Raw genomic sequence first — 17,514 nt, forward strand, 5'->3', positions numbered from 1 at the left:
AGACTCAGCCTTCAGGGTCTCTTAAGTCATTATATAAGCGAAAGCGGGCTAAGGTTATCCATATCTCTACCAAAGCGACCTTCCCCCATACAACTCCACAAGCCAGGACAGAGCAATATCACTTTACATTTCAGAATTCCATTTAATCTGTTTGCAAAGTTACATAAGATAGTCAAGAAGATCCTCAAGTCAATCAAAGAGTGGCATACAAATTTACGAATCTGAAAATAAGTGGAGGGGGCAATTACTGTTGCGAGCCAACGACTGACCGTCTTCACAAGCTGGATATAGCACAGTTCCATCAACAACTTCCCAACACCTACCTCTTTCCACAGCTTTCGATCTCCGATTTATGATATTTGAGTAATTAGAATTGAAAGCACCATCTCTGCAAATTCGATTACTCGCGTGTAAAGAATAAATCCGTTGAGGAGATAGCTGAAGACGAATCCCATTTGCGCACACGACCAATACTTCTTCCATTATACCTAAGCAACGCAAGCAACACAATGTCGAACACCCAGGTCGGAAATGTTTACCAGCAGATTATTGCAGACGTAGTCGATAGCTCTAGAGTTGACTTCGAGGAGAGTGGAGTCGATGAAGTTGTACTGGAGGAATTGAGAAAGGTATGTTTCTGAATCTCGTCTCAACTTTCTGGATTCTGCGATCGCGCATTTCACAAGGTCTTCAGTTGGATTCTTTGTTTCCTTTTCTTCGTGGATGACTATTTGAGTTTCGAACAGTCCTGGTTTCGTTGGCATGTCATTTTGTTGGATTCTGCTCCGATTTTGAATCTTTGTTGCTGGTCTTGTTGGTTTTCTTCTGTTGCTGCTTGATTGCTGCCTGTGCACAGTCGGGCCAGCTTTTGGGGGTGGGCGATCCTCTGTATTTGGCTTTATACCCTTAACCTCAGCCTCTCGGTTGTGAAAACACTTTTCTCGAACTAGTCTCTTTCTGTCTTTTGTATCACGTGGTACTTCTTGGAGACATGTGTATGGGAACACACATGTAGCAGTTCAGGTCATAGGTCATCAGTATCCTTACACGTAGTCTCACAGTTTTGCGATCTTATTTCTTTAAGCTTTTCAATGAAAAATCATGATTTTTAAGACAAGTTGGTCAATAACTTTGCTAACACATTATTCTCAAAGGGATGGCAAACCAAGTTGTCAACACTTGGTGTTGCTCTGTTTCCATGGGATCCAAAGCCTGACCAACCACCTATGCAAAATCCACCAATGGTACCTTCGAATTACCAGCATACAAGTATACCTCCAGGACAGCCAATATATCAAACTCCAATGCCAAATGGATCTCGCATAAAGGCTGAACCTGGTATGGAGAATGCAGGCTTCATGCCGTCTCCTATGTCACAAGCACCCCCTCAAGGACCTCTTATGACTATGCCAAATGCTACACCTGCTCAACAACGTGCTGCTCAAAATCTTCATGCTTCTTATGGACAAAGAGCTGCAGCTTCAATTCAATCCATTCAAGGAGGAGGTGGTGCACCCCAGCAGCAACCCATGTCTCAAATGAGTCCACAGCAGCATCAAGCGATGCAACAACAACAACATTTGCAAATGCAATCGATGCAGCAGCAGCAACAACAGCAACAGAGACCAGGTAGTGGTGTACCTCCCCAGGCTCAACCGCAACAGCCACAAGGACAACACCAAGGACAACCAAGCCAACAAAGTCAACAGGCTGCGGCGGCTTATAGACAGAGTGTTGCAGCCCAACAAGCACAGCAGATGCAGCAATTACAGCAGCAGAGAGCTTTCCAAAATGGCCAAGCCCCTCAGAACCCTCAAAACCCCCCAAATGGTCAGAATGGTCAGAGTTCTCAAGCCCCTCAGGCTCAACAAAACCCTCAAGGCGGCGTTGGAGGTGCGCAAACTGACGGAGCTGGTGACGACATCGATGAATCCATTGGTGTTATCAAACAAATTGATTCCCAAGGTAATGAAATTGCCATGGGCCGAATTGAGATTGACAACCTCATCCGTAGCAAGATCGAATCTATGGGCAAGGCTATGGAAGGCGGTGGTCTAATGCTTCCGCTCAAGGAAGCTAATAAGATCCCTTCAACTAAGCGCCAGCGTAAAACCTTACCAGGCTCGTTGCCACAAACAGATGGCCTTGGCTCTGATGATGATGACGACAAGGTTAAGGATGAACTAGATGAAGACGCAATTAATTCTGATTTGGATGATCCTGATGACGGATTGAATGATGATGATGAAGATGATGACAGCATGGGTCATATTATGCTTTGCATGTATGACAAAGTCCAACGAGTCAAGAACAAGTGGTATGAATCCCGTATTCCTTTCATCATACACATGCTAACCCATTATACAGGAAGTGCGTTATGAAAGATGGTGTACTCACTGTCAACAACAAGGAATACGTATTCCACAAGGCAACTGGAGAATACGAATGGTAAACTCCATTTTAAAATACTAATTCCGTATTTATCATCAAATCGTCATGCATGATGACTGCAGTTAACCTTTTTTGAAAATCACTACATCGTTTCGTTTCACTTCATCCCTCATGATGTCACTTCAAGATTTTAGACCGTCTCTTCTCCTTCCTTTTCTTTCTTCCTTCACTTCACCTCTTGTGGATTTAGATGGGATTGAATATTGAGATAGATCAGTCGGTCACCCGCGGAGGAATTTTTCAGCATTTGCATCGTGGTTTCAACGACAGTTCAACGCAACGAAGGTTTCAAAAATCAAATATTAAGTAACGGATGCGAATATGACAGAAAGTTGATGAATAGGAGAGACATGCTAGGTAATCTACAGATCCCGTTGTGCTGGGGATAGATTGGTTTGACTTAGTTTGATTGGTCTAGTTCTATTTGGGCGGAACAATCAAGCGGGAAAGTCGTGAGAGATCAAACAAAATTACATGCAGATGGGACTGCATTGATGTATCATATCATAACATACCACATGGATTCAATTTCGAATCAAGTTTCATTAGATAGTTATGGGCCTTGTTATGGTCCTCATTCATCATCTGAGTTTTGCTCGGTGATTACAATCATAATCAATCAAATATTGGAAAAGTGTAGTTAGTTAGTGAGTGATTTGAGCTTGATGTGTTGTGATGTGATGTGACGTGACATTTCTTACCTCTTCCGATCAGATCTTTTCCCTGTACATTGTTTTCCTCCTCAATCCGAACGACGCCGCGTCTTCGCTAATAATTAGCTAAGGATGAAGAAAAGAGAAAGGAGAAAAAAAACTTACGTTTCTATACTCACTCTATCTACATACACCGATCGAGCCTCTCTAAGCGAAGCGAAGGAAAATATAATACTGGATTAGAATGAAATGAAATCTCATGAAATCTTATTACTTCGCTCCTCGGATGTCTTTGATGATTTATATCATGGTTACCTACCTTCCTACCTACCTACCTATTATCTCGTGCGTCGTCATACCTCATACATAGCAAGATCTACTATCCGAACTTTCCACACCATGCATGCATGACCTCGGATCATGCTGGGAAAGTACTCGAGTAGGAAGGAAGTAAGATTAATAATATTTCGAGATTCGAATCGACTATATCGTACCGTATCATATCACTTATATCCCATCCCATCCCATCCCAATCCAAAGATAATGAATTCCCAAACCGATCTATCTACTCCAACCCCAACCCCAACCCCCCAATTCCTTTTCACAAACACCCACTCGACTCACAAGTCTTGAAAATCTTTCCATACTGCGAATAGATCAAAGCAAGAGTTATATCAACCTAGCTATCACATTCCTTTCAGTCTTGAACTGCAGGTGAGAATTGATTTGAATGCGAGATACTGTTTCAAAAGAATTTATGTGGAAATATAGAAAGGCCAAGTGTGGAGAGGAATTCTGTGAGTGGTGGTTGAGAAGGCCGGTTTTCCCTTGGAGGTTTAGTTTCAAAGGAGGAATGGCAGCTTAAAAGATACTTCACTAGAGCTCTGATATCATGGTGACGAGGACATTATTGATTTTTTTTTCTGTACATTTGATAACTTGCTATATACTAGAAAATACTTCTGCATAAATGGATTAATTTGAATTGAAGCCGAAGTGATATCAGACATTAATTTATCCGGGGAAAACGGGATGACGAAGGCAGATGGAGAGAAAGTAGATATGTACAAACTCGGATGCTAATTTACTTCTTCTCATCCTTCTTCTCTTCTTCATTATCACTCTCCTCCTCATCTCCGGATTCATCCTGTGCCTCCTCCTCCTCATCCGCCTTCTCCTCTTCAGCCAACTTCGCCCTTCTCATCTTCTCCTCCTGTTCCAATGCTATCCACTGACCATCTCTGTCTTCCTTGACATAATCAACTGCACTTCTCAATTGTCTATCATGGCTGACAATTCTTCCTCTACCGACCAAACTTGCCACAATCGCCGCTCCCACAATAAATGTCAAGACAAATCTATATGTGCTGTACCAGGGAGGACACCATCCTCGAACTGTTGCTCGGGCATCTGCGAAATAGAGGAATGTGAAAGCGGTGAATTGGGTAATTAACGCGTATTCCACTGGCATAAGTATAGTAGGCCATGCGACAGCAGGAGCAACAACTCCGATCATGTATCGACGGTAGCTGTGATGTCCTCCATAACCTGCATATTCAAGACCCCAGTGAATTGCACCGAGGAAGGAAATGATCTATGTATCAAGTTTTAGTTATAGTTTGGCGATTTAGAACCGGGAAAAAGAACTTACAACAGCACCATATCCAACTTGAATAGGTGTAATATACTCCAACAATTGGTGAGCCGTCTCGGGTGAAAATAAGATGCCTTGTCCAGTAGCGTTTGCTTGATTGATATCGTAAGCCAAATACACTGTAGAAGCCGATGTAGCAGCATAAGGTAAAACACCCGCAGCACCAATTATCAAAGATTCCTTGGGAACCTCCCGTAGAGCAAATGTTTCCTTGATAGTTTCCAAATCATCTTTGACCGATCCGTGGCCTTCGTGGTGTGGGTTTTCCTCGAACACAGGACGAACGGAGGACTGTGATGATACGGATTCGGGGTGAGGTTCGATTGTTTGTTTTGCGATCTTTTCTTCTTCTTTGAAATTTATTTCGTCGGGGAGGTAAGGAGGTTCGGATTTGGTGGCATAGAAGAGACGGGAAGAGAGGGTTGCAGGGCGTTTGGAGATTGATGTGCGGAAAGAAGAGGTATTTTTGAGAGCTGCGGAAGCTTGAGAATAGCTTGCTCGAGAGGTGGGAAGTTTTGTGAAGCTCTTCAAGAGAGAGCGTGTCGCTGTTGTGCGAAGCATGGTCTTGGTTTCTACAACACCTTACCCCGCGGTTATTTATTTATATGCGATGTTCAAGAGTGCAATTGGTACAAATGGGTATATTGCAAGGTACCGTCAATCAGAAATTCAATAAATCAAGAAGGTATTGGGCAAGTTTGTGTACGAGAAAAAAGTAGAAAGGAGGAATGGAGAGGGAAGGCCGGACTTGTACTTGTACTTGTAGACTAATAACTGTCTAGGTAATTAGTAAACAGCGAGGAAACAAACCGGGAAAATCGAATGGCGGCAGCTATTATTATTGGCTTTGTGTGGAACAATTACATATGAGATAGACCAAATTGTATCTATTCGATCGATTGCCGCGAAAAGTGTGATACCGGCAACTATGGATCCCAAGACAAGCTGTTTCGTAATGGCTTGGGAACAGAATCCGAAGAAAGATATATTTTCATACGTCATCGTGGGAGCTCCAGCTTGGGAGCACTGAGCAGCTGTGAGCAACGGTGCCCTGTCGTGTGTTCTGCCAGGTCGTGCCAGGTCGTGCCAGGTCGACCAGCTCCACCATAGAGAATGCAAGGTCGACTTAGCGAACAGTGATCATACAAGCCTTCACGCCTTGAGAGAAAAGATCGCTGCGCACCAATGAACACAATGCATCCAAATCGATGGGCGGGATGGGATGGGATGGGATGGGATGTTCAAAGGCTTGGGAAGGGAGGATTACAGGTTTTATCTTTTCTGGGAATCGCTTTTACGTGGCATTATCATTATGTATTGTGATTATGATTGTGATCTTCCGTTCTAACATTGTGCCATCGTACCTCGTTCATCGTTTATCATTCCAATAATTCGTTCTTCCTTCGTGGCTGCCTTTAGTGAGCGTGCTGTTTGTTGTTTGAATCCAGAATACTTACACAAACCCGTGGGACACTGCAGCTGGGGCGATTTTCAGATACCCCTCGTACGATACATTCACATACATCACCACCACCACCACCACCATCAATACCATACAATAGAACGAACCGTGATCTGCCACGAAAAACGAAGAAAGCCTCGATTCAAAAGCGATGGATTAAATGATATTCAATCTACCTTTGCCACAACCATCTTTGCAAATTCGCCATCGCGGATGCCAACCACCATCCTTCGAACAAATTAATCTAGAGCTTCCCGGCCCGGGTGACGGCAATAGGAACTCAAGATGTTGGAAGGCTTGGTTTCATCGTTGCTAAATCGATTTCTGGGCATGTACATACGGAATTTCGATCCTGGACAACTGAAAGTAGGCATTTGGTCGGGAGATGTTAAGCTACGGGATTTGGAGCTACGACGAGAGGCCTTGGATCAATTAAAGCTGCCTATAAATGTGGTGGAGGGACACTTAGGACAACTTACCTTGAAAATACCATGGTCGAATCTGCGAGGTCAGCCTGTACAAGTCGAAATCGAAGACATATATGTACTCGCATCGCCGAAAGAAGATGCAGAGTGGGATGAAGAGGAGGAGGAGAGGCGGAGGCAGGTTGTTAAGATTGAGAAGTTGGACAGTGCCGAGATGCTGAAGGATAGAAACCAGGAGGGCATGAGTTTGGAAGAACAGCAGAAGAACCAGAGTTTCACGGATAGTTTGGTTACCAAAATCATCGACAATCTCCAAATTACGGTCAAGAATATTCACGTACGATATGAGGACTCAATTTCGGCACCTGGTCACCCATTTGCTCTCGGGCTTACATTACAAGAGTTCAGTGCTATCAGTACGGATGGCAACTGGAAACCTACATACATACAAAATTCTTCTGGAACCACACATAAGCTTGCCACTCTAGGCGCTTTAGCTGTCTACTGGAACACGGATGCAGAATTGTTGAGTACTGGGAGAGAGGCGGAGGTATCTACACCTCTAGAGGTCGCATCGCATGATGAAATGTTGACGAAATTCAAAGAGATGATTGTGCGAGGTGAAGATGCAAAACAAGCCAATCACCAGTTTATTCTAAAGCCTGTTAGTGGTCAGATGAAGCTCGAGATGGACAAAAGCGGTAAGATAGAGATACCACATATGAAGGCTGGGCTGTTGTTCGACGAAATTGGAGTGGTTCTTGACGATCATCAATATCGGGATGCTTTGATGATGGTCGACTTATTTCATTACTTCCTCCTTCATCAAGAATATAAGAAGTTCCAACCGAAGGGTGTTCGGCCAAAGGAAGATCCACGTGCTTGGTTCAAATTTGCTGGTAATGCTATTTTAAGTAAGATTCATGAACGCAATCGTCGCTGGTCATGGGCCTTCTTCAAGGAGAGACGAGACGATCGGATTCGTTACATTGAGCTTTTCAAGAAAAAGAAGAAGCAGACCGAGCCATTATCACCTGAAGAAAATGAGGAGCTAGATAAACTTGAGTGGAAACTCGACTATGAAGATATACGCTTCTGGAGGTCCTTGGCTAGGAACCAATTGAAGAAAGAAAATGTCGGTATTAAAAAGGCAGCACCGAAGCAAAAGCAAGGGTGGGTTGCATGGGCTTGGGGCTCGAAACCACAAGAACAGGAAGAGGATGAAGAAACGACTATGACCGAGGAACAGCGGAAAGAATTGTACGATGCTATTGATTGGAACGAAAAAACAGCAATTGCGGAAAGTATCGATTTGCCAAAAGAGACCGTCAAGATGCAAATCGAGGCTTCGCTCAATACCGGTAGCTTTACACTTAAGCGTGATCCTCATAATAATACGGTCGAAGTTCTCAGTCTCTACTTTGATGCTTTCAAGGCAAAATTCTTACAGCGACCCGAGTCAATGTTAGCGGATATAAGCCTTGGGGGTCTGCGAGTGAACGACGGGACGACCCCTGATAGTTTATTTCCTCAGATTGTTCGTGTTAAAGACGCTCCTGAAACACCCAAGACGAAACTTCTGCTTAATGGCGATGACGATGAGTCGCAAGATACTCCCGATCCATTCTTCCAATTCCAAGTTGAAACGAATCCCTTGCATGATGCCGGTGATGTTGCAGTGACTGGAAAACTCAAGCCGCTTGAGATCATTTGGAATCCTCATTTCCTTGTGGGTATAATCCAATTTTTCAAGCCACCAGAAAGACATATGGAGTCTATTGGGGCTCTTATGGAATCTGCAGGAGCAACAGTAGAAGGACTCAGACAACAGACAAGAGCAGGACTTGAGTTTGCACTCGAGGAGCACAAAACAATCAATGCCAAGTTAGATCTTCAAGCACCTCTCATCATTGTACCCGAAAACATTACCTCGGGGAAAACGACTTGTCTGATTCTCGATGCCGGTCATATCAGTGTGAACAGTGAACTTGTGGATGAGGAAACCATGCGTGAAGTACAATCAAAGCAGAAGACAGTTTATACCGATGCGGATTATAAACGCCTAGAATCTCTCATGTATGATAGATTCGTGGTCAAGCTTTCCAATACACAAGTTCTCATTGGACCTTCCATCGAAGATACGAAAGCACAAGTCACGGAGAAGGAAGATCCTCAATCGATGCGTGTTGTCGAGAAGATCAATATTGATTTCATTGTTGAAACATCAATCATACCAAAAGCGCCAAACTTGACCAAAGTAAGAGTTTCGGGTCATCTTCCTGTACTACATGCTTCTGCTTCAGACAAGAAATATAAAAGCTTGATGAGTATTATCAACTCAGCCATTCCAAATGTAAATGCGGAGGAACTTCCAGCACAGACATCAGCCAAGAGTCGCAGAACTTCGACTTTATCAATAAGAGCACCATTCTCGTCGAAGCCAAGGGATCGGGCACAATCTACATCTTTCAATTTCTCAAGACAAGAGGCTATCATTCTCCAAGATGACTCGTCCGACGATGACGATGATGATGAATTTCAAGACGCTCCTAGTGGCAAAGAGAGCGATAAACTCAAACTGGAACAAAAGAATTTTGAGCTCAAATTTGAAGTGGAAAGACTTCAGGGCTCACTTTATCGAAGTGATCCGGAAGGCAGGAAGCCAGATCAACTTTTGGTGGAAGTAGTCGCTGAGAACTTCGGCGTGAATCTTGTTCTTCGCCCATACGATCTGATTGTGGAAACCGTTCTGCAATCCGTGGTCGTGGATGACTTCATTGATAATCCTCCCGCTGAATTCAAGTCAATAGTTTCTTCTGGAGACATGGAATCAGAAGACGAAACTGCCCTCATCAACGTAAAAGTGGTGAAGGTAAATCCACATTCGCCAGAATTCATGCCAAAATATGACGGAGTTGAGATAAATGTAGATATCTCTGTCTCCACAATAAATTTGGTGGTTACCCGCAAGACTCTATTGACTCTGCTTGATTTCATCTTGATTACATTTACAAATCAAGACGGCCCAGCTCAATTACCTAAACCTACCAAAGAAACCACAGATGATCTACTAGCTGTGCCGAATGAGTCGCCCTTTGAAGATGAGGTGGTACCACCGGCCAAGAACACTGAATTGTCAGTTCGTGTCAAGGTTGACTTGAAGAGTATACGCTTGATACTCAATAACGATGGCATCCGATTAGCTACTCTTTCGTTCAATCATGCGGATGTGGGCATCTTTATATTAGGAAATACCTTGCGAATTGGCGCAAAGTTGGGAGATTTATCTTTAGTAGATGATGTTAATCTCGGAGCTTCTAGCGATTCGAATCTTCGAAAGTTGATCGCTATTGAGGGAGACGACTTGGCCGATTTCCGATATGAGACCTTTGATGCTAAAGTCAGTTCATATCCTGGATATGATTCCTCTATCTACTTACGCGCAGGTTCTATCAAAGTTAATTTCCTCGAAGAGCCATATCGTAAGATTATTGAGTTTTTGGTCAAATTTGGCAAGATGCAAGCTCTTTTCAATGCCGCCCGACAAGCTGCAGCAAACCAAGCTTCTCAACTTCAGCAAAGTACCAGCCGCATCAAATTCGATGTCAACATCAAAACACCGATTGTTGTTTTCCCTCGTGTCATGAATGCAGGCAGTGGTAAAAGAGACATGATAACTGCTTACCTGGGAGAGATTTATGCAGAAAACAAATTCGTCCCAATTGATGACTCGAAGGATGCGACTATTGCGATGAAGCTCACCGCTGGCATTAGAAATATTCGATTAACATCTGACTTCCATTTCCCCGATGAGAAGACAGAAGAGCTTGAACTCATTGACAAGGTTGATTTGGGTTTCTTGGTCACTTATGCGGAACATACTGCTGGAGCACTTCGTCCGGATCTAGAGATCGAAGGTCACATGTCTGACTTCAATCTGCGAATTACACAGATGCAATTGAAATTTCTTCTTGAGCTAGCAAAGTCTGTTCCAAGCGCTTTCATGGTGGATTCGGATGTCAGCGAACAACAAGCTGTAGACGAAGTGGCCAGCCCGACGACGAAAAGAGCAAAGGCTATCACCCAGAGATCCTCAGATGATAACCATAATAATGAGTTGATTGATCTTGGTCCAGAACTCGGTTCTAGTACACAGAGTTGGACAAAGCTTGACTTAGCCTTCCATGTGAACACAATCGGTCTCGAACTCATACTAGCAAAGGAGAATGAGCCAGTCGGTGATCTTGAGGCCGCAAGCTTGTCGAGGTTCTCTATGGATGACACGAAGGTTAAACTTCGTATGATGACAGATGGCTCATTAGAATCAGAGTTCTTAATCCACGCTTTCACCATCCAGGATAGTAGGAAGAGAGAGACAAACAAGTTTCGAAAGATTATGACATCTTCGAATAAGGATGTACAACAATTCATGGCTAGCGTTACTATCTCCGGAGGACAAGAACGTAACCTCATTGCTATCTTGTCAATAGATAGCCCAAAGGTTATCTTTGCCCTGGATTATCTTTTCGCTCTACAGGCATTCATAACCGAGGGACTCGCTGTTGAAGAACCCGTTTCGCCAGAAGACGAGGATGAAGCAACTGAATCCGAAAATGCATCCGATGCAGATTCCATGCAGGTAGCCAGGCCTAAGACTGTGGCTAGCCAAGCACGATCGCCAAGCAAATCACCTAGTCAATCATCTTCTTCGTCCGATCAATCTTCCATGTCAATAGCTTTCAGAGTAAATGTCGTCGATGCACAGATTATTTTGATTGCAAATCCACTCAGTACCAGTTCCGAAGCGATTGTACTTGGAACAAAGCAAATCCTCATGTCACAGCAACACGCTCTCACCTTACAAGTATCTGAGATGGGTATGTTCTTGTGCCGGATGGATAAATTTGAGGACACTCGCTTGAGAATTCTTGACGACTTTTCCCTCCAAATGTCATTGGATAGTTCGAAGCCAAACGCCCAAAGCATTTATCTTGATGTTGAGCCTCTTGTTCTGAGATTATCACTACGTGATATCCTTCTAGCGATTCAAATTGTGCAGAGAGCATCCGAGCTTTCCGGCAATGATGATGAATCTAGTGAGAAGAAACCCGCTGCATCTGATGTCAAGGCAAAACAATTGCATAGTTCCTCGAGCCTCAAACAACGAACTGCTAGCGGCAGAGGTGCATCTACAATGAAAAGAACCAATGCCGGTACCATTGTACCGTCTCAACAAACACCAATTGCCCAAACCAATACTCAACCTGCCCAGAAGAAGCACGAGGAGTTAACTGCGACATTGGCAGGAATGAGACTCATTCTGATTGGAGATTTACATGAATTGCCAATCCTCGATCTTAGTGTCAAGAAATTCACAGCTTCTGCTGCGGATTGGTCGGGTAGCTTAAGAGCTGATACCGCAATCAATATGTTCATCAATGTTTACAATTTCTCCAAGTCAGCATGGGAACCTCTCATTGAGCCTTGGGAACTAGGACTACTGGTAGCGAAAGACTTTAACCCGGATTGCATGTCCGTCGACCTGATCTCGAAAAAGACGCTCGAGATTACTGTCACATCTGCGACCATTGCGCTAGCATCGAAGTCTGCGCAGTTCCTTAGCCAGTCTGATGATGTTCTATCAAAACCAAGAGGAGCCGACGCTCCATATCGCATCCGAAATTACACTGGATTTGATATTAATGTATGGGCAGATGTCCCTGATGCTGATAATACCATGGCCGCTACGCTGACAGATGGTGAGGAAGCACCTTGGCGATTTGAAGATTGGGAGAAGATGCGTGAGAATCTCTCGCCTGAGAACACCAGTGGATATGTAGGAATCAGATTGGAGGGAAGTGGATTTGATAGTCTAAGCAAGATTCCAGTCAACCGTGAAGGAGAGACTTTGTACAGTCTACGACCCCGTCAGGATAAAATCTTACATCGGCTGCTTGTCGAAGTTACCTTAGGTGAAGACAACGTCAAGTATATCACCTTTAGATCTCCGCTCCTTGTAGAAAACAAGACACAAATTCCTGTGGAGCTCGGAATCTTTGACCCTCAAGAGGGCCATCTACTCAAAATTGAGAAAATTGCACCTGGTGAAAGTCGTCCCGCGCCTGTTGGGGCGTCATTCACGAAATCACTGCTGGTAAGACCAGATCAAGGTTTCGGTTATTCTTGGTCTACAGAATCACTTTTCTGGAAAGATCTTCTGAAGAGACCTACGAGGACAATTACTTGCAAGGGTGAAAGCGGTGATAAGACGCCTCCGTTCTATTTCCAAATGAATGCCACTTTTGACAAGACTACTCCTATTACAAGGTAATACTTTCTGATATCCTGGTTTATTTGAGTTTATCTAACAATTTTAGTATCTACCCTTACATGCGAATTCGACTTTCGGCACCTATTGAGCTTGAGAACTTACTACCGTATGACTTCAAGTATCGTATCTATGACAAAAACACGAAGAAAGATTGGACAAACTTCCTCCGTAAAGGTGGTCTAAGTCCTGTTCATGTCGTCGAACTTTCACATCTACTTCTCATGAGCATTGATATGCAGGATACAGTTTTCAAGGCCAGCGAGTTTGCAATCATCAATTCAAATAACCAAGACGACTTCCGTAAGGAGACAGCTCTCGTTTGCAAGGATCGCGATGGACTTGCTTTGAACCTCAGATTACACTATTTCAAGATTCCAGATAGTGGTGGAGCTTTTAGAGTCACCGTATACAGTCCTTATGTAATCCTAAATAAGACTGGCCTAGAGATCAACATCAAACAAAAATCGCTATTGCAGCAAGCAAAGACGGCAGCAGGTCAAGGGTTCCATACTGACTCAGTCGATTCTGAACGGCGCAAAGCACTACCATACATGTTCGCGTATGGCGGAGATGATCAACGAAATCGTGCTTTAATGAAGGTCGGTGACTCCAACTGGAGTAAACCGCAAAGTTTGGATGCTATCGGCAGCAATGTAGATGTCATATTGCCTTCCTCAAAGAACAATACCGAAATTCATGTAGGTATCAGTGTCGAAGCAGGAGAGGGTAAATATAAGATGACGAAGGTTGTCACACTTGCTCCTCGCTTTGTTTTAAAGAATCAAATGAGCGAAGAACTAAACGTTAGAGAGCCTGGGTCATCTGAACTTTGGACTTTGAAGCCACAAGCTTTAGAGCCTCTTCATTTCCTTCAGAAGAGTCATGTAAAACAACTCACGATGTGCTTCCCAGGATTAAACAACCAGTGGTCATCACCATTCACAATCTCGAATCTTGGAATTACACATGTGAAATTGGCCAAGGCTGGGCAACGACAAAAGCTCATCAGAGTTGAAGTTCTCATGGAAAATGCCACAATTTTCTTGCACATCAGTGCTGAGACTAAGAACTGGCCATTCTCTATGCGCAATGAGAGTGACACGGAGTTCATGTTCTTCCAAGCGAACCCTAACTTGGACGATGAAGATGCCGAGGATCAATCTGGATGGAAGCCAATCAGATATCGTTTGCCACCCAGAAGTATCATGCCATACGCTTGGGATTATCCTGCTGCTAAACAAAAGGAGTTGATAATTGTTGCAAACGGAAGAGAACGTCACATAAAACTTGCAGAGATTGGTAATCTCATTCCCATGAAGATTGGAGGAGATGATCCCAATCCCAGGAACCAAAAGATTATCGATCTCAACGTCGCAGCAGACGGTCCGACACAAACTCTCATTCTATCTAACTATAAAGCATCGAAGAGTTTATATAAGCAAAAGGCAAGAACAAACTCTTCTGTTAGTTTTGCTGGAGGATTTGAGGTCAAGAGTCAAGATACTGCCGTCAACTTCAAAGCACAACTCAAACTTGGTGGTATTGGTATCTCTCTGGTCAATGCTCAACTCAGGGAACTTGCTTATATTACTTTGCGTGATATCGCTTTTAAATATGCCGAATCGCCTCTGTATCAAACAATCACTGCCTCTATTAAGTGGATACAAATTGACAATCAACTTTATGGTGGAATATTCCCTATGATTTTGTATCCTAGTGTTGTTCAGAAGGGCACCAAGGAAACCGAAGCTCATCCATCTCTTCATGCTATGGTTACTAGAGTGAAGGATGATTCTTACGGAGTTATTTACATCAAATATGCAACAGTTTTGGTGCAGCAAATGACCCTCGAAATTGATGAAGATTTTATCTTTGCTGTTTTGGAATTTTCAAAGGTACCTGGAGCTGCCTGGTCAGAAACACATGAAGGTGTACTTTGTGATGAAAGTCTCGACATTCCAGAACCAAAACAAGAGCAATCGGGTCAAGATATCTATTTCGAACTTCTCAACATCCAACCTATGCAACTTGATTTATCTTTCGTCCGCACCGATCGAGTCAATGTTGAGGACAAGACATCATCAAAGAATCCCTTGATGTTTTTCATGAATGTTTTAACGATGGCTATCGGTAATATCAATGATGCTCCAGTTCGTATGAATGCTTTGATGTTGGAGAATGCAAGAGTTTCTGCTGCTGTTTTGATGATGAATATCTCCAATCATTATTCGCAAGAAGCACTTTATCAAGTTCATAAAATCTTAGGTTCTGCCGATTTCCTTGGGAATCCTGTCGGCTTATTCACCAACATCAGTTCTGGTGTTGCTGATATCTTCTACGAACCATATCAAGGGTTTATCATGAACGATCCAGAACAACTTGGTATCGGTATCGCCAAAGGTGCCACCAGTTTCGTCAAGAAATCAGTATTTGGTGTTTCAGACAGTTTCTCGAAATGGACGGGTAGTATTGCAAAAGGTCTCGCTGAAGCTACTATGGACAAACAATTCCAAGATCGTCGCCGTATGACCCGATCTCGAAATAGACCCAAGCACGCTCTTTATGGTGTTACGGCAGGCGCAAATTCCCTCATTAGTAGTTTTGCCAGTGGTGTAGGTGGATTAGCACGTAAACCTCTTGAAGGGGCAGAACAAGAAGGTGCTGCTGGTTTCTTCAAAGGTGTCGGTAAAGGTCTTTTGGGATTCGCTACGAAGCCAGCTATTGGTGTCTTTGACCTCGCTTCAAATGTTAGTGAAGGTATTCGTAATACTACGACAGTCTTCGACGATAGCGGACTCGATCGTGTACGACTCACTCGTTTCATCGGACAAGATGGAATTGTACGCCCATACTCCCAACGGGAAGCACTAGGACAATTCTGGCTCAAACAACTGGATAATGGGAAATACTTTAATGAACAATACATTGCACATCTGGAATTGCCAAGAGAAGATGTGGTGGTTATGTTGACTTATTCAAGGATTATGTTGGTCAAGAGTAAGAAATTGAGTAGTGAGTGGGATGTACCATTGAAGGATATTCAAACGATTAGTAAAGAGAGGACAGGTCTGAGTTTGACATTGAGAGGAGGAACAAATGGTCCATTTGTGCCGGTTGCGGAGGAAAGTTCGAGGAACTTTTTGTATAAGAATATTGGAGTGGCGGTAGGAGAGTTCAATAAGAAGTATAAGGCTACGGAGTGAGGGCTCGCAGATAGAGGCGATTGTTGTTAGGGGGGGAAGTGGTGTTCGTTGAGGGTGGGATGGACAATCAAGAACGGGGTTGTATGATGGATTGCATGATGAAGGTATGATTGCTGGAAGAAATAAAATGGGAGTCGTGGGTTTGGTGGCGATGGATAGGAATACACATGGAAAATACACATAAGGAAAATAAAGATGTAGTGTTTATAAGGCACTGGTAGAAAATATAAATATGAATCTTGATTTTTTTAAGATTTTGTTTTTTGTTATTGAATAGTTGGAGGGTATGTATGTATGTCTGTATATGTTCTTATTATTGTTGAGGTGAATAAGGAAGTTTCGAATAAGTATATGTTGATAATAGTATTATTAAATAGAAATAGAAATAACAGTAGGAGGGAGTAGTAAACTCACCAAGAACGAGAATAAGAGAAAAGTAAGAAAGTTAAGAAAGCAAGAAAATATATATGTGTGTGAATGTGTAACTCGAATTAGAACTTTGGAAGTAATAAAACTATTATCATATTGGTGTATGTAGGTTAGATATATAGACAGGTAGTAGGTAGGTAGGTAGGTATATAATAATGTATTGTTAAATCTATCTATCTTCAATGTCGCTAATAAGTAGATAGCTAGCCAAGTAACTAATTAAATATGTAATTTATATTTATAATACGTAGTAGACGTATTCGTATGAATGAATATATTACTTCTTTTTCTCTTTGACTCTCTCTTTCTCTCTCTTTTCAGATCTCAACATCAAAACATCCATCCTCGGTGAACAAACAAATGTTAAGAATATTAAAATGAAAATCGGGGATACCTCGGTAATACGCATACACGAAAAATTCATTCTAACTCTTCCCTCCCCCCCTCCTTCGTTGCCCCCTCAAAAATCATTCCAAAAAATCCACACGCACAAATAACTCTCCCCTCCCCAAACCATAATATCAACCCCTCACAACACAAACCCCCCAAAAAAACACAAAAAGCAAGTTCCGGTACGGGGAATTGAACCCCGGTCTCCCGCGACCTGATTGAAACTCGAGGGTTTCGAATGAGAGGCGGAAATGCTAGCCACTACACCATGCCGGATTTTCGAGTTGTGTTCTCTTTGATGTGGGAGAGGTAGGAGAGGGGAGTTATATTTTCTTGATATAGATGATGGAGGTGGGGGGAGTGTAGGGTTTAGGAGTTTGATAGAATGGGATGAGTTGAGTGGTGAGTTGAGATGGATTTGTTATTTTTACTATTACAGAGTAATTAATTAATTAAACCTACCAAGAGTTGTTTTTAGAGTGATTGAAGTTAATATAATAATACAATTTACTACTT

At 42.9% G+C, this 17,514-nt stretch overlaps 3 protein-coding genes across 3 annotated transcripts; 2 read left to right on the plus strand and 1 right to left on the minus strand.

Annotated features, from left to right (window-relative positions):
- Window positions 1–14: 14 nt before the first annotated feature.
- On the plus strand, window positions 15–3,082 carry Bctoa1. The gene is made up of 3 exons (XM_001552010.2): window positions 15–629; window positions 1,155–2,317; window positions 2,368–3,082. The coding sequence occupies exons 1-3, from the start codon at window positions 510–512 to the stop codon at window positions 2,450–2,452; spliced, it is 1,368 nt and encodes a 455-aa protein (XP_001552060.1). The 5' UTR covers window positions 15–509; the 3' UTR covers window positions 2,453–3,082.
- A 915-nt stretch (window positions 3,083–3,997) lies between these two features.
- On the minus strand, window positions 3,998–5,704 carry BCIN_05g00830 (hypothetical protein). The gene is made up of 2 exons (XM_001552011.2): window positions 4,756–5,704; window positions 3,998–4,698 (listed from the first exon to the last, which is right to left on the minus strand). The coding sequence occupies exons 1-2, from the start codon at window positions 5,317–5,319 to the stop codon at window positions 4,189–4,191; spliced, it is 1,074 nt and encodes a 357-aa protein (XP_001552061.1). The 5' UTR covers window positions 5,320–5,704; the 3' UTR covers window positions 3,998–4,188.
- A 283-nt stretch (window positions 5,705–5,987) lies between these two features.
- Bcvps13 lies at window positions 5,988–16,618 on the plus strand. The gene is made up of 2 exons (XM_001552013.2): window positions 5,988–12,972; window positions 13,023–16,618. Exons 1-2 carry the CDS (start codon window positions 6,506–6,508, stop codon window positions 16,177–16,179), a joined length of 9,624 nt encoding a protein of 3,207 aa, XP_001552063.2. The 5' UTR covers window positions 5,988–6,505; the 3' UTR covers window positions 16,180–16,618.
- The last annotated feature ends 896 nt before the right edge of the window (window positions 16,619–17,514 follow it).

This window comes from Botrytis cinerea, chromosome 5 (genome assembly GCF_000143535.2).
Source record: "Botrytis cinerea B05.10 chromosome 5, complete sequence".
Classification (NCBI taxonomy): Eukaryota; Fungi; Ascomycota; class Leotiomycetes; order Helotiales; family Sclerotiniaceae; genus Botrytis; species Botrytis cinerea.

Coding starts and splice junctions, on each gene's coding strand:
- Bcvps13 (XM_001552013.2), top strand. CDS start 6,506: ATGTTGGAAGGCTTGGTTTCATCGTTGCTAAATCGATTTCTGGGCATG. Junction 12,973..13,022: donor AAGACTACTCCTATTACAAG/GTAATACTTTCT, acceptor TAACAATTTTAG/TATCTACCCTTACATGCGAA.
- BCIN_05g00830 (XM_001552011.2), bottom strand. CDS start 5,319: ATGCTTCGCACAACAGCGACACGCTCTCTCTTGAAGAGCTTCACAAAA. Junction 4,699..4,755: donor AAGTTGGATATGGTGCTGTT/GTAAGTTCTTTT, acceptor CTTGATACATAG/ATCATTTCCTTCCTCGGTGC.
- Bctoa1 (XM_001552010.2), top strand. CDS start 510: ATGTCGAACACCCAGGTCGGAAATGTTTACCAGCAGATTATTGCAGAC. Junction 630..1,154: donor TACTGGAGGAATTGAGAAAG/GTATGTTTCTGA, acceptor TTATTCTCAAAG/GGATGGCAAACCAAGTTGTC. Junction 2,318..2,367: donor CAACGAGTCAAGAACAAGTG/GTATGAATCCCG, acceptor CCCATTATACAG/GAAGTGCGTTATGAAAGATG.